We start from the raw sequence: 23,427 nt of genomic DNA on the forward strand, positions 1-23,427 counted from the left end.
AGTGGCAGTAGTGGCACCACTGAACTAGCACCATTCCTAGTGCCCCTAAGGTCCGTCCTTAGATATATGTCAATGGTTTTATTTATTAAATTTGACACCTCGCGTCGGCGTCGCATCTATTTTTGTATAGTTATATTTTGTAATCTGATTTTACATAACATAAAGTTGTATTATTAAACATTACTATCAATAAAGAGCCTATTATGCCTCCTAAAAGTAGTAGTCAGCATGCTAAGAAATCATTATGGGTGGAGTGCGAGCACTGTGGAAGAAGTATAACCTCCAACGATAAGAATACTCACGTGGAATCTAAATGCGAGAAAAACCAAGTGAAGTGTCCTTATGTGGAAGATGGGAAGCTCTTCACTTGGCTGGAGCGAGCCGGCTCACCGCCGGAGGGTGCGCCTAAGGACGCTGTGTTCATACATCCGTCTGCTGGGTCTCTTATAGGTGCTGTGATTGGAGGGCCTTTAGAGTTGAGCAGGCAGGGAGCGCCAAAATTAGTAAAGCGTATGTGGCCGTCTAAAGCTTCGGCACCAGCTGCTGTTATTCTGCCCGCTGCTGGTAAGTGGAGTATTCTATTAGTAACAGTATTCTAAATAAAAATATCCTTTATTCATAATTTTTTATTAATAGATGCTTTAATAGCTACAGACTGATTTATTCGACTTGCTCAACTAGGGTTCAAATCAAATTGTTATTTTTTTCAACTTTGAATGAATGATTTAGCCCAATCAAATAGGGGGTCTAAATTGAGCTCACTGCAACATTTTCAACTGGGCCGAAAGATCTGATACAAAGTATGGTTAATTACGAGTTACCCTAGTTTGTGTAATATATATTCATTAAGTTTTGTGGTACTTACATAACATCATTTACATCATCATTACCCTAGTTACATTAATGTGTTAATTGATTTAAAAAAATAATAATAATAATAATTCAGCCTATATACGTCCCACTGCTGGGCACAGGCCTCCTCTCATGTGCGAGAGGGCTCGGGCTATAGTCCCCACGCTAGCCCAATGCGGATTGGGCACTTCACATACACCTTTGAATTTCTTCCCAGATTTATGCAGGTTTCCTCACGATGTTTTCCTTCAGCGAAAAGCTAGTGGTAAATATCAAATGATATTTTGTACATAAGTTCCAAAAAACTCATTGGTATGAGCCAGGATTTGAACCCGCGACCTCCTGATTGAAAGTTGGACGTCATATCCACTCGGCCACCACCGCTTCGCTTGGTTTTTTTATATAAAAATATTTATTTCTAAATTTCTACCTAAAATATGGTTATTAACTTATTGCGCAGTATATACTTACAAACATACATAAAAAACATCCTTAACTCACAACCATAATCATATCCATGGATACTTGTTAAAGTAAGAGAGTTTTAGAATGTTTTGATCATATCAATTGCTTGTCAATAAAATATGTTATATAGTGCCCAGAACTGTTAACCGCCGAGACGCGCGCGTATCGGCTGTTCGCGGTGGCCCCGTGCCGCACCAACGCTGGTGCGCGCGCGCCTCTTCGCAGGCTCCTTACTACGTATAACCAACACTTTACCCACTTAGATATATGTCACCTACCCGAGGCTATACTACCTTTAGACGTGCTGTCTTAGATTCCTTTAAAAACCCTTAATAGAAATATGGTTATTTTTATTTTTTAAACAGCAAATAAGCTTAAGATTGAATCTGCATCTGAATTTGGCAAGAATGTTCCACTAATGCACATACTTATCCCAGCAAACACTTCATTTCTTTTCGTTACCAGTTTGTTATATAAGGCATGACGTAATTAACATAGGATACCTTTTTCCCCTGTTTAAATAAGCACCTACATCAAATAATTAACTGTTCTTTTTTGTGCCAACCATTGCATATTTTTGTTGTAATTTGTGGATAATGTCGTTGGCTATGCATTACGTTAATTTTAATTGTAATACTAAATGTAACATTATATTGTATAGTTGTTTGTTATCCCTAAAAGGAATAAATAAAATAAAATAAAAATATCACAATATTATTACAAATTTTATCTGACTATATATCTGATAGTTGGCTATAGCTATTAATACTTTTCCAGATCTTTCGGGAGCTTGGTGCAAGGACAGCATAAAGGATGTTACAGTGTCAGTACTTGAAGGCCAGCTCCCCATTGCTGGCCATGTAACAGTTAGGATAAAAAACCACAAGACAGACACTGATATTTGTGACATATTGAAACACCATTTTTACAACCACTTTATCAGTGTTGGTACCATTTTAGTGTACTACTACTTTGGTAAGAAGTTGCAAATAGAGGTATTAAGTATAACATGTAATGAACAAAATGATAAGCATAATACAAATTGGTTTGTTCTCAAAGATAGCACTGTTTGGTATATGGAAAAGGAAATTGTAAAGAAAGTTAAGAAAAAACCGGGAGCATTAGGAGGTGTTTGTGATATACTGGAAGAAATACAAACATTTATACAGATATCCTTCAACACTGAAGGGTTTGCTTCTAATTTTCAGCCAACCAGAGGTCTCTTGCTCTATGGGCACTCTGGTGTAGGTAAGACAGCCTTGTGTAAATATCTAATAGATACAATGAATTGTTTTCATATAGAAATCAATGGACTAGCCATATTTAGTAAATATTTTGGTGAAACTGAAGGTACTATGAGATCTTTGTTTGACAAAGCAATACAAAATGAACCAAGTGTTGTTTTTGTTGATGAACTTGAAACTATTTGTCCAAAGCGAACTTCAAGTAGCACTGAACAGGAGAGAAGAATTACTTCTGCATTTGTAGCACTCTTAGATAGCTTGCATGAGGAAAATTACAGAGTTTTCATATTAGCTACTACTAGAAAACCTGACGCAATTGACCCTATGTTAAGAAGGTTTGGTAGACTGGATAAAGAAATAGAAATACCAGTTCCAGACAGGGCAAGAAGAAAAGATATTTTAAGGAGTATGCTTGTAAATTTACCTAATAAGGTATCTACACATGATATTGAGTCCATTTCAGACTTGGCTCATGGGTATGTGGCAGCTGACATAGTAAACCTCTGTACACAAGCATCTCTAAAGTGTATAAAAAGGTCTGATGAAGCTATTGAGAAGGCTGATTTAGTAGCGGCACTCACTATAGTTAGACCTAGTGCCATGAGAGAATTATTGATTGAAGTGCCAAATGTAAGGTGGACTGATATAGGAGGTCAAGATGACTTGAAACTTAAGTTACGACAAGCTGTTGAATGGCCACTCAAGCATGCCGAGAGTTTCCTTCGTTTGGGGATTAGGCCACCAGGTGGAGTGCTCCTTTATGGCCCTCCTGGTTGCTCTAAAACAATGATCGCAAAAGCGCTAGCAACCGAAAGTGGACTTAATTTCCTGTCTATAAAAGGCCCGGAGTTATTTTCTAAGTGGGTTGGAGAATCGGAAAAAGCCGTACGGGATTTGTTTACAAAAGCGCGGCAAGTCGCTCCATCGATTATATTTTTTGATGAAATGGACGCCATAGGTGGCGAAAGAGGAGCAGGAGAGGGTGTGCATGAGAGAGTACTAGCTCAATTGCTGACAGAATTAGATGGGGTGGTTCCTTTGAATTCCGTGACAATATTAGCTGCTACAAATCGCCCTGACAGGATGGATCGAGCCTTACTTCGACCAGGACGATTAGACAGATTAATCTATGTTCCTTTACCAGATTTTGAAACAAGATTACAAATTATAGAGTTAAAGATTGAGAAAATGAGTACTATGGAAGTAAATACTCATAGCTTAGCAGTTAGAACTGAAGGTTTTTCTGGGGCCGAGCTCCAAGCTTTGTGCCACGAGGCAGCCTTGAAAGCTCTGGAGAAAGACTTGGATTGTCCTGCAGTCACTATGGAGCATTTCGAGAACGTTTTGAAGGACTTCAAGCCTAGAACGCCAGAAACATTATTGAAGGTCTATGAAGAGTTTGCCTTGGGGCAAAAGTCTGGATAATTAGTTCCTGGTGTTCTTTAGTTGCCTATACTGCACCCCGAGCACTTGTACGAACGAAAATATTTCACGCGTCTATCTAGACTTCCGTCCCATTGTAACTATATTATATTAATTAGAACGAAATACCACTGAGACTGCTTACCATCAGGCGGGCCGTATGCTTGTTTGCCACCGACGTAGTATAAAAAAAATGGCTTGTTTATCTTGCGTGTGAGATACTGTCGCGGCGCACTCGTGCTGGGGTTTTGGAGCAAGTATGTATTGTCCATAAAACTCAATATAATAATTATAAGTGATGTTAATATAACTATTGTTTGCAATGAATTATTAATACGTTACATTATTTTGAACGAATATGATATTTGTAATTGTTTAAAATGTGAAATAATTTGGTGTAAGTAAGTACAAAAAATCTATTTAGGTACTATCAAATAATTTATTTAATATGTAAGAAATCTTAAACTATTTGAATATAAATAATACAATAATTCTGTTCTGTTTATTATTAACTTACTCACTTTAGTGCATAAAGTCAATAATTTACTAATACCCAGCTAGAGATAGATTGCGTGTGATAATATGTAAACTCCACTGCATTTTAATAAGTATTGTTGCAGGCGTACATCATCACAGGCGACCTTTATAAAAATAATCACATTTCAAAAACCCTTCACAAAAGTGTTTTACATATAGCGATAATTACGACTCAGTAAATAAAAATCGCTATTTATAAACAGTCACTTTTGTTCCATTATTATGGAAGGTTATATCAACTTTTTAAAAACTCTATAAAACACCTGGAACACAAGGTTAGTCACTATGCTTAGCGCAGGAACGCCGCGAAAATGTCTCGTCCGCGACACACCCGTCCCTCTCTAATTAATACAGTTAGAAAAGGACAGGTAGTCTATCTCTCGGACGAGATATTATTGCGGCACCACTGCGCTACGCCTACAGGAGTCTGTTACCTCACACATATTCCAAATATTCCGTTTTTTGAAGGAGATACGATGTCTAGAAAACTATCTGTAGACACACACTGACACAACAATCTTACAATTTTGGAATTAATTTGGTTCAGGGCAGGGACCTTATTTAAATTAAATTTAAATGCATACTGTCATTTCCATGATTCAGACCGAATTATTATATGTATCACCTTATATATCAAACATCTACAGTCTATATAAGTGTTAGAAAGTCTTGTCTATAGGCTTCAGACCATACAGTTTTCACCTTTAAGATTTGAAAGATTATTAAACTGGTTTTTACGAGGAAGTGTCTATCAGAGGACACCGCAGGAGGATAAACAAACCATCTCACGCTTCGCTCATTTCTGAAATCAGAGCTAGGCAGTTAATCCGTTAACGCGTAAATAAAATTGCATTTTTTGTATTGCTACGATACTTAATGCCATGGTGATATAGTTATATGAATTCTTAAGTTTGGATTCTGGAAGTTACCAGGTTATAAAAAAAAAACGGCCACGCTCAGTGTAGGGAACAGTTAATTAGACCAGTCCATCACTATACGAGGGAGATTATTGAAAGACCTAACGTCATGCGGTTCACATGATGGGGTGTTGTAACGGACGGGCAAATACGGAACCCTACACTGAGCGTGACCCGACACGCTCTTGGTCGGGTTTTTGTTCCTAACTTTTCACTATCGCAAGTATCGCAATAATAAAAAACAATGCAATTTTAGTTACGCGTTAACGGATTCACGGTGGCCATCAGCTTTGTCTGAGATTACGTAAAAATAAATACATTAGTAAAAAATTCGGTCAATTTTACAGCTACTACTTACATCTAGGTTGTTTGGATCTTGTGACGACTTCACACTAGTACACGCTCATTATACATCTCGCTGTTGGGCTTCCTTTCCCTTTTTATGGAAGTAATGGAAGTATAAATAGCATTACATCCGTAATATTTACAAATAAACAAAACAATTTTGTCGTCCCGCTAATGATATTAAAAAATACAATCATCATGTTTAATATACAACAAGGAAGTAAGCAGACATGATTATGATAAACCTCAGAAACAGGAACGCTGGTATTTACAATATTGCACTATAAATAAATGAGCTTGCCTACATATGTGAGCAATAATATGTACAGTTAACCCATTAATGGCCACGAGTGCCATGGGCGTACTCAATACGCCGAGCCACGATAAAAACCGTTTACAGTACATATGGTGCTATTTTACCGCACTAGTGCGAAAATTAGCATATTACGTTACTGTGTCGAACATTTAAAGGGCCATATGTACTGTAAAACGTTGTACGATACATGTGCGAATAGGTAATTCGCAACTCTTGTCGATTTAAAACACTCCCTTCGGTCGTGTTTTAATTTATCGCCACTCGTTTCGAATTTTCTTATTTTTCGCACTTGTATCGTAATGTACTATTTTAGCTAAAACGTATGACTCAGCTTACGGGTCTCGAGCCTGGTGTGCACGGTAAATAAATCGCCCTTATGAAGCCACTGTTGAACAACATTATGCACCATGTTTACTAACCACTTCTTTGCCAAAAAAATAATAATTGCAGTTTTTTAGGAGTGAACATTTTTTAATTTATACAAGCTTTTTGAGTCAGACCAAGCTAAGTTGGCAGCGATTTGATAGCCCAGCCTGTGCAAGTGTTAAGTAAACGTCATAATTTCGTAGAAATTCGTTCAAGAAGGTTGTTCGGGTGAAGCAGGTTCGGGGTCCAGTTGGTCAGGTTAGACGAGTTCAAATTCCGGTAATCCATAGCCAAGGTATGAATACGAAATCACTAAACATCACAGGAGAAGTATAAAGTCGCCAACGAATAAATCGTGACTAAATAATATTTCCCATATTACTCCAAAATACATTTCTAGAGCCAGACCCAGATAAGTTGGCAACGATTTCGGCTTCCCAAACAGTGCAAGTGTTCACAGAAAAAAAATAGTTCTCCAGCCAAGTAAATACTCTTGTGTCAAGACATTTTGTGTTTCCTATATAAGGAAACAATAACATTCTTGCGTCAAGATATAAAATATTTCAAAGTTTATTATTTAAGCCAAAAAATTAAATTCTCTATCCGAGCTATAAAAAGTTTTTTTTTAAAAAGCTCATTATTCTCACCAAGAGCGTTTTTTTTTTGTTTTAAGTATTGTATTTTTTATATTGAACCTAAAGCTAGACTTTCGTGGCTAGCGGGGCTAGCGGCCCGCGCGGCTGACGCTCGCGGCAGTCGTATCTGCCGCGCGTCAGTAATAATCAGTATGAAACTAATGGCGCCACTTTCGAGGGTAGCGGCTCGAGTCGCGCGCGGCTCGCGTCAGTAGCGACAGTCGCAAGCCGCGCGCGGGCGTGTTCGGTTGGTCTGTGTGTGACGCGTGACAAAAATGGCGAACATTGCATCTTTCTTTGCAAGAAGAAGAAATTCTTATCAATTTGGTAGCGCAGCACACTTTTTTATACGACCTTTCTTCAAAGGATTATAACTTATCTTCGGGACAGATTGTTTTTTTTTTTATGTTTTTGGTTTGATTTCGTCATCTATTAAAGACACAACAAAATTAAATTGCATTTTATTGAATCGACAAAACTTCCTGAATTTCTCTTCATCAGATTTTAAGTGTCTCTCTATCAAAATACGATAAAATCCTTCATCATTTCTGTTCCTGAAAATTGGATCAATTTGACTTCTTTGCTTGAAATAATGTAACAATAACAAATCGTCATCCTCTTCTTCTTCTAGCATCGCTAGCAAAATATATTTTTTAGAAGCCATTGAAGATCTCACAAAACTGCACTGGACGGACACACACCAATGCCAGTGGCCGCGCGCGACTGACGCATCGGCCGCAACCCATGAAAGTCTGGAGCTCTGCATCGGCCGCGCGCGTCGGCCGCGCGCGACTGTTGCGAGGGTCGGCCGCACGCGGCTGTCGCATCGGCCGCTAGCCACGAAAGTCTAGCTTAAGTGTCTTAGTGCAATACTTAAAGAACTTGTGCCAAGAAACTTTGTTTCTTGGGGTTAGATACTCATAATTGAATTGAGAATTATATTTCTCCATAAAAACAATGAAAAAGTATTGGTTCAAGAGTACGTTACTCAATGTGAAATATGATATTATTTATATCTAGAGCTGAAATCTTTTAGCGCCAAGTTTAGTATGTCTTGAATAAAGAATTAATTTTCTTAAACCAACATGATTTCCGTCATTCGTTGAAATCTTTGTTTTCAATAATCCTCTTCATCTTCTTCTTCTTCCTCGCGTTGTCCCGGCATTTTGCCACGGCTCATGGGAGCCTGGGGTCCGCTTGGAAACTAATCCCGAGAATTGGCGTAGGCACTAGTTTTTGCGAAAGCGACTGTCATCTGACCTTTCAACCCAGAGGGTTAAACCTGGCCTTATTGGGATTAGCACGGTTACCTCACGATGTTTTCCTTCATGGTAAAGCGACTGGTGAATATCAAATGTTCGTACATAAGTTCCGAAAAACTCATTGGTACGAACCCGCGATTGGTAAGAGGGTTTGAACCCGCGACCTCCGGATTGCAAGTCATACGCTCTTACCGCTAGGCCACCAGCGCTTTTGTCCTCTTCGTCAAATATATTGATACTATTTTATGTAAAAGTCTCAAACCAAAATTTTGGTGCTTTTTCTTTAAAATAGCTTTGGCTCTTGACTGTATATTGACAACATCAAACCAAGAATTAATCGCTCGTGCGTAAAAACTTAAGTCTCAAAGCAAAATTTTGGTGCTTCTTCATTGAAATAGATTTGGCTCTTGACTGTAGGTTGCAAACATCAAACCAACAATTAATGTATCTTGTATAAAAACTTAAAAGTTTCAAACCAAAGTTTTGGTGCTTCTTTTTAGGGTTCCGTAGCCAAATGGCATAAAACGGAACCCTTATAGTTTCGCCATGTCCGTCTGTCTGTCTGTCTGTCTGTCGTTGCTCCGTGGTCGTTAGTGCTAGAAAGCTGAAATTTGGCATGGATATATAAATCAATAAAGCCGACAAAGTCGTACAATGAAATCTAAAAATTTAATTTTTTTTAGGGTACCTCCCCTACACGTAAAGTGGGGGTGATTTTTTTTTTCGCTTCAACCCTAGAGTGCGGGGTATCGTTGGAAAGGTCTTTCAAAACTAATAGGGGTTTTCAAGAAACATTTTTTGATAAAGTGAATATATTCGGAGATAATCATAATAAAAAATGTGTCCCCCCCCCCCTCTAACTTTTGAACCATAGGTCCAAAAAATATGAAAAAAATCGTGGAAGTAGAGCTTAAGAAAGACATTAAATGAAAACTATAGCGGTCATGATCAGTTTCGCTGTTTTTGAGTTATCGCAAAAAGTTTTCCCTTCATAGTAAAAAGACTTACTTTAATTAGGTACTGATTATGCAAATTTGCCTTTTTGTTTAACTCGGGTGAAAGGTACCGTTTCATCCCTTGGTTAACAATTTACTATACTTTAAGCTCCAGTTTAGCTTATTGTGACGGAAGAGTAACTACGGAACCCTACACTGAGCGTGGCCCGACATGCTCTTGGCCGGTTATTTAAAATAGCTTAGCTCTTGACTGTATATTGAAAACATTAAACCAAGAATTAATCGCTCTTGCCTAAAAACTTAAAAGTCTTAAAGGAAAATTTTGGTTCTTCTTCTTTGGAATTGGGTAATATTTTTGGTTTGAGGAAGAGTTACTCAAGATAAAACCGTTTTTTAAGAGCATGCTGTGTCTCTTGCTAAGACGTTTTTTTTTATAATTAATATTAACTCTAATCACTACCATTCGCTTTAAAAATGTGTAAAGATAAAACTAAATAATTTTTATTCTCCTTTAAAAAATTACGTAGACATATTTATTGGACTAAGCAATTTATTATTTTATCTAAGCAACCGTGCGCAAGAGAGTTTTGCGTTTTGAATTAAGATATCTTTTTTATCTGTGTTATTTTAAACGTCAAACTTCTATGAAATTATGACGTTTATTTAACACTTGCACAGGCTGGGCTAATAGAATCGTTGCCAACTTATCTTGGTCTGACTCTAATACTCCTATTAGAGATGTATTTTGGAGTAATATGGGAACTACATATTAATTATGGATGCAATGAATCACTCCTTGAACTCTTGTGAAAAATATGATATGAAAGATAATACCATTCATTGCAGATGCATTCATTGTTCATTGTTTATTGTCCAAATGCGTCCTATAAGCTTACAACTGGTCGGTCATTATCTTTGTTTCGGTAAACGTCATTAAAATAGTAACAGTAGAGCACTTAAAATGTATTATAGTACTTACTTACTAATCTACCGTAGAAACAGAAACCACCAAGATGGATGGTGACTGTTTCAACTACCTTGTTTTATATTGAAACGAAAAAAAAAAAGAATCTTAATATCATTTTTACTTTAGTACTGTAGGTAATTTGCATATATGTAAAATACCTACTATATATATACACTTTATACAAGTGGTTTATGGGTACACTTTAGTCAGAGAGCGTATAACGCATTGAGAGTGCAATATAATAATGTCTTTAGGGCCCTGTTTCGGCTCCCCTGCTTTTGTAGCGCTTCGGGAATATTCGTTGACGCAGCGGTTGATGATTTTTATGCAATGCGGAAAAAATTGGCGTCCAATGTACGGCGAATGTTGGCGAGCGGAAACGGGATCCTAAAGATGATAGCAGATAGGCTGGACTCTGCCGTCCTTGCCCGGTTCACTGATCTGCATGTACAACTTAATCGGAGAGGCGGGCAGGGAGGGAGGGGGCTAAAGAGGCCATTTATTTTAAAGTATAGGCTTAGGTTATAGATTTAGTTTTTTTTTGTAACATATGGACCCTCTGTAACAGTGTTGTCTCATATAAATGTTTTTTTTTGATTTTATTACTTAATACATTTTTTTAATAATAAGTCGGTGGCAAACAAGCATACGGCCCGCCTGATGGTAAGCAGTCTCCGTAGTTTATGTACACCTGCAACTCCAGAGGAGTTACATGCGCGTTGCCGACCCTAACACTCCACACCCTCGTTGAGCTCTGGCAACCTTACTCACCAGCAGGAACACAACACTATGAGTAGGGCCTAGTGTTATATGCGGCGGTGCAGATCTCCAAATATTATGACATAAAAGTAGAGTGCGAGAATTTCCTCCCGGTTTACCTTACCCGGTTTACCCCTCATACAAAACAAAATATTATTATTCTACGATTTGATAAATGTTGCTTGCCATCATCCAAACAATAATCGGTTGTAAAATGGTACAGTATCAAACAAAAGCTTTAACATGAAATAAGCTTGAAAAACTAGCCAAAAATTTATTTTAGCCTGAAATATTTTTAGTTTTTACAAGTAGCGCCAGGCCACGGCGACCAATAGCCATGTCAATAACTTCTGAAATATACGTATATATTTTTCTGGTATCTTTGAAATATGGATTTTTCAGACCCTATTTTGCTTTAAAAAAAACGTGTTTATAATTTTTTTCCTAATATACCTCATAAAAATGGTTGTTTGCTTATATGATACTTACGTTGTTACGTCAAATTACGTTTCGTTTATGTTTAGGACTCACATGCGAGTCACTGGCCGTGCGAAACTATTTGACCATGACCCATAAGCTGAGTCGCTGGCCCTGAATGTGTTAAGAGCAATCAGATTACGTACATTTTGCAAGACAATAGTGTACAAAGTAATTACCGCTGCTCTTGAATGCATTTACATAAAACACGTCCTGAGCCTTACTATCATATACCACAAATCCAAATCGTCGCAAATTCTGCTGGCCTTTTTGTCAAAAGAAGGGATAAAGATGCTTACAAGGTAAGCGAGGAGCTAGGCGTTATCGAAGTACGTGGTGGTAGAACTAAAAGTGAACTTACATGGTCTATTGCCGCTACACAGCTTCAGTGGCGCACACAACGAATGATGTATTATGACCCAAAACACTATCAGAACTAGCGTCAAATTCAGCAACGCTACTGAAATGTTATCGTTAGACGTGTTTTTCCATTTTGCTCGAAACCATTGGCGACGTAGGGGCGGAGTATCTAGACGCGGAGTATCTCGGCGTGGCGGTTGTAGCAGATGGCGATCCAGTCAGGCTGCGTGGCGCCCCACTGGATCTGGTTGACCTCGCCCTCGGCCGCCGTGTAGGCCAGGATGGGGTCCTCGATGGCGCGCGGCATCTGCTGGATGTCCCAGATCAGCGCCTGGTGGTCGTCGCCCGCCGTGCAGATGTGGCATGAGCTACAACAAAATTTGAAGTTACTCAGGTTTGGGACATTCTTGTTGCTTTGCATTCCAATTTTACCTTTGTTGCTAGAGACAAACTTAGCCCTAGATATTTTCTCAAATGTTATTGTTGCTTGTTTTTCCTTTATATCGCAAATATCGCGGATGTTGCGAAAACCTATATGTACGTCGACCCCGAGCGGAGATCCCTTCTCAAAATGACTGTTACCGTTCTTAAAACCATAGAAATAGGATGTACAAGAACGACTGTCAAACTTAAAAAGTGCGACCAAAAATGAAATGCAAGTGTGTGCGTAAATTGTGAGAGTCAGAATGGCGGGTGTACCTAAATAAAATTAAATGAAAACCATACCATATTTTTGTACCTAATTTGTACTATTTTGTACCTCCTTTAAAAAAAATTGTACCTCACGGTACTTTGAAGTTATCACCAAAAAACAGGTCACCCGCCATCCTGACAGTCAGAATGGCGGGTGTACTTTATTACGCTATGTTCCCGTGGTTATTGATAAATTATATAAAAGCCAAATTTTTGTACCTTTTTTTGTACCTTCATATTCAATTATAATACGAGTCATTTTATTTGTGGTTTCTAAGTGGTTTTATTTGTGGTTCATTTTATATTTTGCTTGCTATTACAATTTTTCAGGCGTTATAATTTTTCAAATTATCGGTTTCATTTTTAAGAAAAAACGCTAAGGTACAATTATTTTTATTATGCCAGGATTTAGTACCTTTAATGTTTAATCTGTTAAGTTCAAATAACTCAGTAAATCATAAAAAAATTTCGCTAGGAATATCATAATTACCTGTGAAATTAGAATTTTCCTGGTTTATTTGGCCCTGAAACACTACAATCCGACACACATGACACCATCTTCACTAAATTACTTGATTAATAGTTTTCTTTCTGAATTTCTTATATTTTTCACATCAAAAAATACGGCAATATGCTCTTGGCCGATTTCTAACTCAAAAATGGTCACGTTTTACTCATATGTAGTCTGCCTCTCTCGCACTCATGGGATGTTCATATACGTGATGGCTTCCCTTTCGCACACTTCATCTGTCTGTCAAGCGAAGCGTTTGAGATGTCTGTGCTTAAAACGTATGTGTGGTGGATACACACCTGTGCGGCGCCCACGCGATGCCGTTGACGCATGCGCGGTGGTTGTTGAGGCGCGCTACGGGCGTGCACGGCACGCGCACGTCCAGGATGATGACCTCGCACGCGTCCATGGCCACCGTGGCCAGGTAGTTCGGGTCCTGCTTGTTCCACGCCAGCCGCAGCAGCGGCGTGTGCTGTGGGTCCTGGGACAACGACAACAATAGCGGATTGTATTTGGAGTTTTATTATTTTTTATTTTTTTGTAAATTGTACCCAAAGCGTAAATTGATGAACGTTACCTCGTATATAATGGTGGAGTGCTCGAGGTGGCGCAGGTCGAACATGCGTACGGAGCCGTCGGCGCCTACCGACGCGAACATGTCGCGCCCGCCGCCCGCGCGGCTGAACGCGATGTCGTATACTTCCTGAAACAGTACAGCATTTATTATATTAGCCGGTTCTACACTAAGCGAAGAGTACTACTCAAAATCAGCCTTTTTGTCAAAAATCAAACAGATAAAGGCATCATTATCACTGTTTACGTTATCAGTGGAACGTTCGCACCGCGATTGAAAACCCTTTGTTGAACGAAGACATATTAATGATAAGTCTATTTATTTATTTTATTGGCTTTATTGCGACATTGAAAATTACAATTGGAATTCTACTAGTTGGTTACTTAGTTCTGTTACTCGATTTGAAACCTCTTTATTTTCGTTAAAACAAATGCTGCCGAAAAAATAAAAAATGACATAATGTGGTGAATGTGTGAGCTATAATTATATACCACACATAACGCTTGATTTTGAAGTTGCTTGAAAACCTAAAAATCAACCAACAATTTGTTTATCGCACAATTAATAGATACAATAGTACTCAGAGCTTCGATGACCGCAAGAGGTCTGGAAGCCCACGCACCGTTCGGACCCCAGCTCTAATAAAGGCAGTGAAGGCGAGAATTGCAAGAAACCCTGTCCGGAAGCAAAAGTTGTTGGCAATAAAGATGTCTGTGAAGAGAAGCTCCCTCAAAAAAGTTATCATTGAAGACCTTGGACTACACGCTTACCGCAGACGAAAAGGTCATTTGCTTAATGGACAAACACATTCACTGCCAGACAAAAAACGGCGCGCTACCCCAGAAACCGGTGGTCTATAGCTGCGTACAAAACAACCCGCCCAGCGGGTTGTCCGGCATCTGAACAAAGTTCACGAGCGCCCACCAGGTCGGTTCCCGGCAGTGAAAGACTATGAGGCTAGAGAGAAGTCGCGTGCTATTGAAGCGGTACGCACAAAATGGCCACCGAAAAATACTATTTACAGATGAAAAAAATTTTACCATTGAAGAATGTTGTAACCGCCAGAATGACTGTATGCAAAAAACAGTCAAGAGGCGATTGCGGCTGTTCCGAGAGTGCAACGAGGCCATCATCCCTCTTATGTGATGATTTGGCTGGGTGTGTCATACTCAGGGCTAACACAGGTTCATTTCTGTGAAAAAGGTGTGAAAACTGGGGCCAAAGTTTACCAGGAAACCGTTCTCGAACCAATAGTGAAGCCCTTAAGCCACACCCTATTTCAAAACCAGCCATGGGTCTTTGAACAGGACTCAGCTCCTGCACATAAAGCAAAAACAACTCAAGCCTGGTTTCGGAGGAACAAAATTGACTTTATTGCCCACGAAGACTGGCCGTCCTCCAGCCCGGACCTTAACCCCCTGGATTATGCCATATGGCAGGTTATTGAGGGGAAAGCCTGTGCTAAGCCCCACACAAATCTTGACTCCCTCAAGCGGGCCATAGTTAAGAAAGCGACGGAATTAGACATGACAATCGTGCGTGCCGCTATTGATGACTGGCCTCGTCGTTTGAGGGCCTGTGTCAAGGCCAGAGGAGGCCATTTTTGAATGATATTGTCATATGTAATTCCTGATTTTGTGTACTTCATTTTAATATATAAGTAGTTGCAGGCGTACATAGGCTACGGAGACTGCTTACCATCAGGCGGGCCGTATGCTTGTTTGCCACCGACGTAGTATAAAAAAAAATAGTTTATTCAACTTTCGTTCGTATATTTTATGTAGATAAAGATTATTGCAGTAACAGAATGTAGTAACCAGCTAGGTATATATAATAAAATAAGAACTTTGACGTTAATAATAAATTTAGTAAATTATTACATATTTTGACATATTATATTGACATCCATTTCCCTATTAGAAAATTTCGATTAAAAAAAAGCCAAATGTTCCATGGATGACCAACGAGACATTGAATTGTATAGCAAACTACAACGATCTTTCTCATTTTAGGCAACAATACCCTGAAGACGGTAATGTTACTCAGACTTGATAAAACGAAAAGTTTTAGTAGCCAGGCAAAATTATACGGAAAAACGACTGAGAGAAAGCCGTAATCCACCTTATTTCAGAGGAAACATCAGCATCACAGGGTAGAAGAGATATAGTTTTGAATAATAACACTAAACCAGTAACCAATAATTACCTAACCGAATCGAATACCTAAACTCCCACTTCCTGAGTGTAAGCACTAAATTAAATATTGGGGTACATAGGCCTTTAGCTATTAGTCGGATCCACACAGAGCGAGCATATGCCGAGGCCGAGGCACGTCTACACTGGCCGATTTCTGCGCGAGGAAATTGCCTCGCGCGTATGCTCGCTCTGTGTGGACCTGCCTATTAACGATGCAACAATATGTTGTGTATGTGAATGCTTACAAACCAGAGATGTGCCCACAGTTGAGTTACCTAAATTTACCCCAGCCGATCTTGACCGAATCCTAAAACACATCATATTGTTCATCTGGCTGATACTTTCGGAGATACTGGTAACTTTGTTAAACGAAATGTTTTCGACTGATGTCTATCCCGATATGCTTAAATGCATAAGAGTTAGCCCCGTATACAAAAACAAGGACGAAAAAACATCTCGATAACTACAGACCTATATCGATAGTACCCAGTATCTCCAAAGTTATCGTCAATTATATCACAGTGTTTAATTAAACACATCGAACCTGACTTACTGACTGATAGTTCGCCTACCGTAAAAGCATGTCCACCACCACAGCAGCCTTTAGCATGATTGATAACATGTCGTCGGCAATCAAGGACAAGTAAAATAAAAAGTAGCTGGCATATTTTGTGACTTGTCGAAGATTAGGAAACTGAACCCAGACTGTGAGGTAATATATATTATGCAGCCAGCTGAGTAATACAGTGAGTATTACATTTTATAATCTCCTTGGATTTAACGGGCCTATAAATCCCGGTCTTTTGATAGGCTTGCGTGGGGATATAGATCCAACACGTAGAGGCCTCTTGGAGAGCTTTAATGTCATGTAGAACGCCTGCTGGAACCCGTTCACGGGCGCAACAATAGACACCCATGAACCGGTCGCAACAGGCATTGGGACTATTGTAGTAAAGTTAACAGTATAACGGTCTATGGATTGAAGTTTAGGAGGACAATGAGACAGGGTTATTGCAAAGACGTCCGGACACCTGCCATAACAATGTTTTCACTAGTTATCGAGGCAGGCGGTGACTCGCCGCCAACTAGATGGGCCCCTGAAAATGCCGTCGTGAAGACGACCAGGAGCAACACCGGTGTGAGCGGCTCAGGGGTGTCGAGAGGTGTGCGCCGCTTTCTACCCAGTGGCTGATAACAGCCACTGTGCCAACTCGCGTCTTATGCAAGTTTTCACTTCCACCCCTGGAGCATTTAGCTCTAACGACTCCTCTCTGGACGGCCAATGAAGGCAAGCCAGAGCTGAGAGTCTTGCGGGTCCCCTTGGGGTCCACTCCAACCGACGAAGACACGCCGGAGACGGAGACCCTGACCGACTCTCGGGAGTAGTCGGGTCTGTGGGATCGTTACTCCCCAACAGCTCGCCACAAGCTGCCCTGCGGTTAAATTTTATAATTATTATTAACAAAATAAATTATTTTGGCATTACATTATTAATTATTATTAAAGCTTTATTTGTTCTACAGTCAAATTGTTGTTATTTTTATTTTTTATTTCTTTAACTTTGTTTTGGGGCTGACTGCAGATCCCATCTGCTGGGTGAAAGCCTCCTCACTTTTTCTCCACTCATCCCTGTCTTGGGCTTTTTGGAGCCAGTCTTTTCCTGTGACGGAGTAGATGTCGTCTATCCACTTCTTTTTGGGCCTTCTTCGGAGCCTCCGTCCTGCCGGTCCGGTCCATTTTGTTGCTACTAATGTGTTTGGCATTACATTATTTTCATAAAATAAATCAATACTATGTAAATCTATAATAAAGAAAAGAAAGGTCATCTTAGGCTAATAAATCAAACACCTCAAATATGTATTGGACACTGCACATACCTTGTCATGAGCTATCAACTGTGTCTTCACATGCCCCGACACCTCATTAACTCTTCCCAGCACCTGTCCCGTTTCCAGCCCCCATATAGTGCATGTGGTGTCAATGCTGCTTGTCCCAATGAGGTTTGGATCAACCTCATTCCAATCAAAAGAGGTAAGTGGGGCACAGAAATCAGAGTTTTTGTTGTTATTCAGGACACATTCAAAGAGAGTGTAGGGTTCTCCTGCGCGCCATATTCTGAGATAGTCACCTAGAAATATAACATAATTTTAAAAGTTACATGACAGACCGTCAATTGATTGTAAAACTTTGTTGCCATATCATAAAAGGATTCATTGGCAATGACTATTTTCTAGTGAATTAAAAGTTGTTAACAGATAATGCATTTTTAAAAAGTCTCATAGCAAGTCTCATAATGATGTAGCATTAAGTATATTACAGATAAACATACTAAAAAACTTAAGTTGTAGATGGACAAAAATCTTTCTAAATGCAAATAATTGTCCTTACCACTAGTAGCCAGAAGGTCTGGATATTGCCCCTTGCTGTCTGGAATCCACATGATCTTAGTGGTGGGGTATGGATGGTCAAATGTGGATTTCGGGCCAAACTCGCTTGTCTCTTCATCTAGTGATATGATTTGCACCTGAAATAGTAGAGTTGGTTTAGTTTAACATGTTCTGGCTAGTATTACACAAATTTGAAGTTTTTAGGCAAACTGTATTGCATTGTTAATTGACAACCAGACACAAATTAATTTATGGTTGAAATTGGCATGCATTGATAACAAAAAAAGTTAGTAATTTTCTGCATAAACCAAATAACAACAATCACGACCAATGTGCCCCTATGTAGTTTCTTAGGGGTCCTTCATATTTATTTAACTGTGGGTGTTAATCACATTTTTCCCAACATTACATACCTTATTATTATATTCTTCCACAAAGCTGCCTAAGGCTAAGCGGAATCTTTTGTCTGGCCGTACCGACCAGTTCATGGAGTAAAGTGGCCATGGTGCTTGGTATCTGAAAATATAAATATTAAGTTTAGCTATCTAATGCTCCTCTAATGGTTTAATTTGATGAAGTTGGGTTGTATGAAAATGGACTCAAGCTGAGGTTGAAACAATTATATCTCTCTGAATACTGTCATTTTTTTTCTCCAAATTAGTTTCTTTTACTTTAGTTGATAACTTTCTGGAAAGTAAAATGGGTTTCAATCTAGGACATCTAGGTCAACAGAAATAAACTGACTAGGTTATGTGGATCCACTTACTTGTATATTTCCTTGCGTTTTGTACTAGAACTTGTCGTACTGGAACTGCTGTGTGGCATCGACATCTTGATATAGATGTCTTGATGCTAAACATGAAATTATTAAAACTGTAGGCTTTAAAAATGTGCACCACACTCATGCTTCTTAATTAACAAGAATATTGGCGTGCAACTTGCATTATTAAATGTTATAAATATATTCTGTTAGAATCTTGCGTTGTAAATTAAATAAATTACGAGTTAAGATTAAGATACGGTGAAAAAATTATAAATCAAAATGTATTATAACAGTTTAGCACTGTTTACAGTAATGGAAATTGTTTACTTACCAGTTGCTAAGTACGGCGTATGTGTCACGGGAAACCCTCTTTAGTTATTATTTACAATTTATCCATATGAAAAACAAACAAACATTTGCCTGAAATCTGTCGATAATGCATACGCGATTGAACGAATTGCACATTGTTTGGTTATATTTTACTCTACGTTATACACTGTTCATAAATACTTAAGTTATGAAACATACCTTACGTCTTTGAAATAGTGACTCTTATGTCTTGTCAGCAGCACAGAAAAATCTCATCAAATAATGGAAGTAGCTGTTTAGAGTTGTTTTTGACGTATTTGACATTTAAAAATGTAGCTATATTAAAAAAACACGCGTCTCCGAATCATAAACAACAGAAAGATAGTCTGTAATTAACTAATTATGAAGTGTGGATTTAAGAGGAGAGAAATCTCTTATGATAGAATTATTGCAAAAGTGTCCAGCTGTCAGCTGTAAATAATAGTTCCAAATCTCTCCAGAGTAGCGCTAGAGTAACTAAGTGACGTGACATTATTGACGGAGTGAAGTGCGCTGTCTATGATTTGATTTTTTTGTTCAAGTATTCTAGGTATTGTAGCGCCACCTATTTAAGGTTTTTTGACGAGATTTCTTTCCTTACCTCCACCTTCCATATCTTGATAGCCTGGGCCCCTACCGGGAAAATCGAAGTTCGTCAATTGCGGGCATTTTTCTCTCTCACTCTAATTACGTCTTAATAAGAGTAAAAGAGAAAGATCCCCGCAATTTGCGAATTTCGGTTTTCGCGGTAGGCCCCCTGTCTAGTACATTTATGTCAGTGGTTTTCATAGAAATAGAATAGTAAGCTAAGCGTTTGACATGTCTCTGGTGGTTTCAGAGCAGTCTAGCTAATCGTTTCAAAATGAGAGCGTAACTACGTTTGTACAGTCGCCATCAGATATATGGTAGCGGCCAAGGTACTCAAATATTTCGGAGCAGCATTAAATTTCAATATATTAGTTACGATAGATAAGGTCTATAATATCGGACCATATAATTCGCCGTAAATTTGGGAGCAGCGACTTTTCAATTAATTCGTGACATACAATGAGACAAAGATATCGTAACAAACAGATCGTCAATGGTATCTAAGCAGTCAAGGTGATCATAAATATCGGAACATTTATGAAAAAATATACTGTAAATCCGTATGACATAGTACAGTCGCCATCAGATATATCGGAGCGGCCAAGGTGGTCACAAATATCTGAACAAAACCTCTATTGTCAAGGCGATAAAGTACATGTTCAGATATTTGTCCGCTCCGATATATTTGATGGCGACTACCTACACATTTGAATTCGTTACTACCTATATTGACTAAGTTGTCAATGTCAAGGATGATTTTGACGACTATTATGGATGAGCAAGTAAGTTTCTTAGACACATGAGATAATTTCAAGCAGCATTCTCGAAAACTGTATATTGATAGGTAAGCTAACGACACCAGTGCTCGATATTCACGCAATGATCGACACTTTCAACCTTATTTCATAAGTAATAGACGTGAACTACTGGTGTCGTTTATTGGGTATTAAGTTGTCGATCATTGGTATCACTACCTTATTCATATGAATATAAAAACTTAATATAAATAAAAAAACTGATTTAGTAGAAAATATTTTTATTTTAAGAATCAAACACGAACAATATTTACTTATACCATTAAAATAACCTTTTAATACGTGCTTCGCTAGCCGTAAACAAAATAAAACTCTGCTTTTCTTCAGCCTGTGAAAACGTTAGTACTTCGTGTAACTTCCCGGTGGCTCGGCGTTTAATACAGCTTGCAATCGTCTTCGCATTGAGCCGACCAGATTTTCACACACGTTTCGCCCTCTAAAAGACTCCCAAACGTTAAGAGCGTGGCGTCTTAAAGCATCTTTGGTGCGACACTGGTTTCCGTCCCACTCTTGCACCATTTTACCCCATAGATTTTCTATGGGGTTGAGATCGGGGCTCTTTGCAGGCATTTTTATGCGAGTCAGCACATCTCTGTGGTCATGAATCCATCCCTGAACCAAGCGAGCATTATGCACCGAGCTGTTGTCTTGCATGAATGTTATATGCTCATTGGGGTAAAATATTTGGGCAGTAGGCAAAAACGACTCCTCAAGTATTTCTTTGTAATCCACCGCATTCATACGACCTGTAATTTCTACCAGCTCCCCTGGGCCATCTTTACACATCCAGCCCCAAAATCCAATTGTAATACGCCCACTCTGGCGGTTAGGCACTACATTTTGCTCCAGATAACGCGTATTGTCTGGTCTCCATAAACTCATTCTGCCATTATCTGCTGAACAGAACACCTTTTCGTCCATAAAAATGACTTTATTAAAATTATGATTCAAATACCTAGCTGCAAATTGCAACCTGTCCTCTTTGTGTCTATCAGTTAGTGCCGGTTTCCTTGCTGGCACTCTATTTTGTAAACCACCCTCTTTTAGACGCCGTCGTATGGTACTGCTCGATACTTGGTATTGGTTTGCAAACTGGGTGGTATTTATGAATCTTTCTTCACGAGCTTGATTTATAATATCCATGTCTAGACGCCGTGTCGTAGAACGTGGACGTCCAAAAGATACATGATTCGACAAAGCTCCTTCTTGCTGCCATCTCTCCAGCCATCGATACACGGTGTTTCTCTGAAATAAAATTTTAATTTATTAAATCATTATCGTAATAACCTTTGCATTTAAATTCTGTAAGTATGTATAGTAAACAATACTTACTGCAACTCCAACTTCATTAGCTACGTCTGTTATAGGCAGACCATCATTCCGCAATTGTATAATTTTCTTTTTTATTTCAATATCTACGCGATAGGGTATCATGGTCGTGGGCAAAATTGTTAAAGATTAAAATAACAATTTTCGCAGTCTACTTTCGATAAAATATTACGAGGATAACAATTGCAGGAAGTTGTCAACGTCAAGAATATAGAAAACCAAGAAAACATGAAGAAATCAAATATCGAACGCAGTTTGAAGTAGGACTACGCGAGTTAAAAGAGTTCGCACGTGAAAGATAATTACCAAGTAGGTTCTAGTACTTGATCAACAATTCAAACGTGATAGATATTAGATACCTATACTAATCATTTTAAGTGCAGTCGCCATCAGATATATCGGAGCGGCCAAGGTGGTCACAAATATCTGAACAACGCTATTCTCAAGGCGATAAAGTGCATGTTCAGATATTTTGAGTGCCTTCGCCGCTCCGATATATTTGATGGCGACTGTACAGTCGCCATCAGATACATCGGAGCGGCCAGGGTACTCAAAAATATGCGAACAAGCACTTTATCGCCTTGACAATAGAGGCGTAGGGATGTGACGACCCCATCGCCCACTGGTTTTCACCAGCGCAATCAGTCAACGCAGGGCAGCTTGTGGCGAGCTGTTGGAGAGTAGCGACTCCACGTACCTGAGTGCCCCTGGGGTGCCCTGTCGGATGGTGGGACAGGTCCCCTGCCTCTGGCTTGCCTTAGCCGGCTGTCCAGAGTGGGGTCGTTAGAGCTTTGTTCTCGAGGGTAGATGTGGAAACCTACGTGGCGAGTTGGCTATATGTTTAAAGTCCAGTGACACCTCTCTACCCCCAGCTCCCGCACCGGTGTTGCCCTTGAGCCATCTTTGATGTCGCTTTTTATGGGGGCCCATCTTGCGGAGGGCGAGTCACCGTCTGCCGGAAATAAAATTGGATACCGTTTTATTAGGCAGGCGTCCGGTTCTTCATCCAATAGCCCAGTAATCAGTCCATACTATTCACCCAATAGCCTAGTACATTTTAGACTCCATTAACTCTCAATAGTCCTTACACCATGGCGGGTGCTGTCGCTTAGTGTACCCCTCTCTTTTCATTAAATTGTCAAAAGGGCCTCTGCGCGTTGGCTTCGGCTCCGCATACGCCTCCCAAAGGTCCGGAACACCATTGTTCCGTGGTCGGGAAAGACATACACGATAATAATAATGTAAAACGTAGCCTAAGAACGAAAATGAATAAAGGAAATAATAATGTTATTTTTATCCAAAAAAAAGCAAAACTACTTATAAGGTAGAATTCATAAATCCGCG

General features: G+C 39.2%; 2 protein-coding genes across 3 annotated transcripts; one reads left to right on the forward strand and one right to left on the reverse strand.

Moving 5' to 3' along the window:
* The first annotated feature begins 53 nt into the window (after window positions 1-53).
* LOC133534537 (ATPase family gene 2 protein homolog A) lies at window positions 54-4,477 on the forward strand. Its single transcript, XM_061873702.1, has 2 exons — window positions 54-564; window positions 2,095-4,477. Exons 1-2 carry the CDS (start codon window positions 204-206, stop codon window positions 3,984-3,986), a joined length of 2,253 nt encoding a protein of 750 aa, XP_061729686.1. The 5' UTR covers window positions 54-203; the 3' UTR covers window positions 3,987-4,477.
* LOC133534538 (DDB1- and CUL4-associated factor 7) lies at window positions 4,403-19,535 on the reverse strand. Of its 2 annotated transcripts, none has more exons than XM_061873704.1 (8): window positions 19,335-19,535; window positions 19,007-19,085; window positions 18,654-18,756; window positions 18,242-18,377; window positions 17,731-17,981; window positions 13,662-13,787; window positions 13,384-13,565; window positions 4,403-12,248 (listed from the first exon to the last, which is right to left on the reverse strand). In XM_061873704.1, exons 2-8 carry the CDS (start codon window positions 19,069-19,071, stop codon window positions 12,050-12,052), a joined length of 1,062 nt encoding a protein of 353 aa, XP_061729688.1. In that variant the 5' UTR covers window positions 19,072-19,085; window positions 19,335-19,535; the 3' UTR covers window positions 4,403-12,049. The 2 variants fall into 2 exon arrangements, with proteins under 2 accessions (XP_061729688.1, XP_061729687.1); XM_061873703.1 differs by having other exon boundaries at window positions 19,007-19,092; window positions 19,335-19,532.
* Window positions 19,536-23,427: the final 3,892 nt, after the last annotated feature.

This window comes from Cydia pomonella, chromosome 2, assembly GCF_033807575.1.
Source record: "Cydia pomonella isolate Wapato2018A chromosome 2, ilCydPomo1, whole genome shotgun sequence".
Taxonomy (NCBI): Eukaryota; Metazoa; Arthropoda; class Insecta; order Lepidoptera; family Tortricidae; genus Cydia; species Cydia pomonella.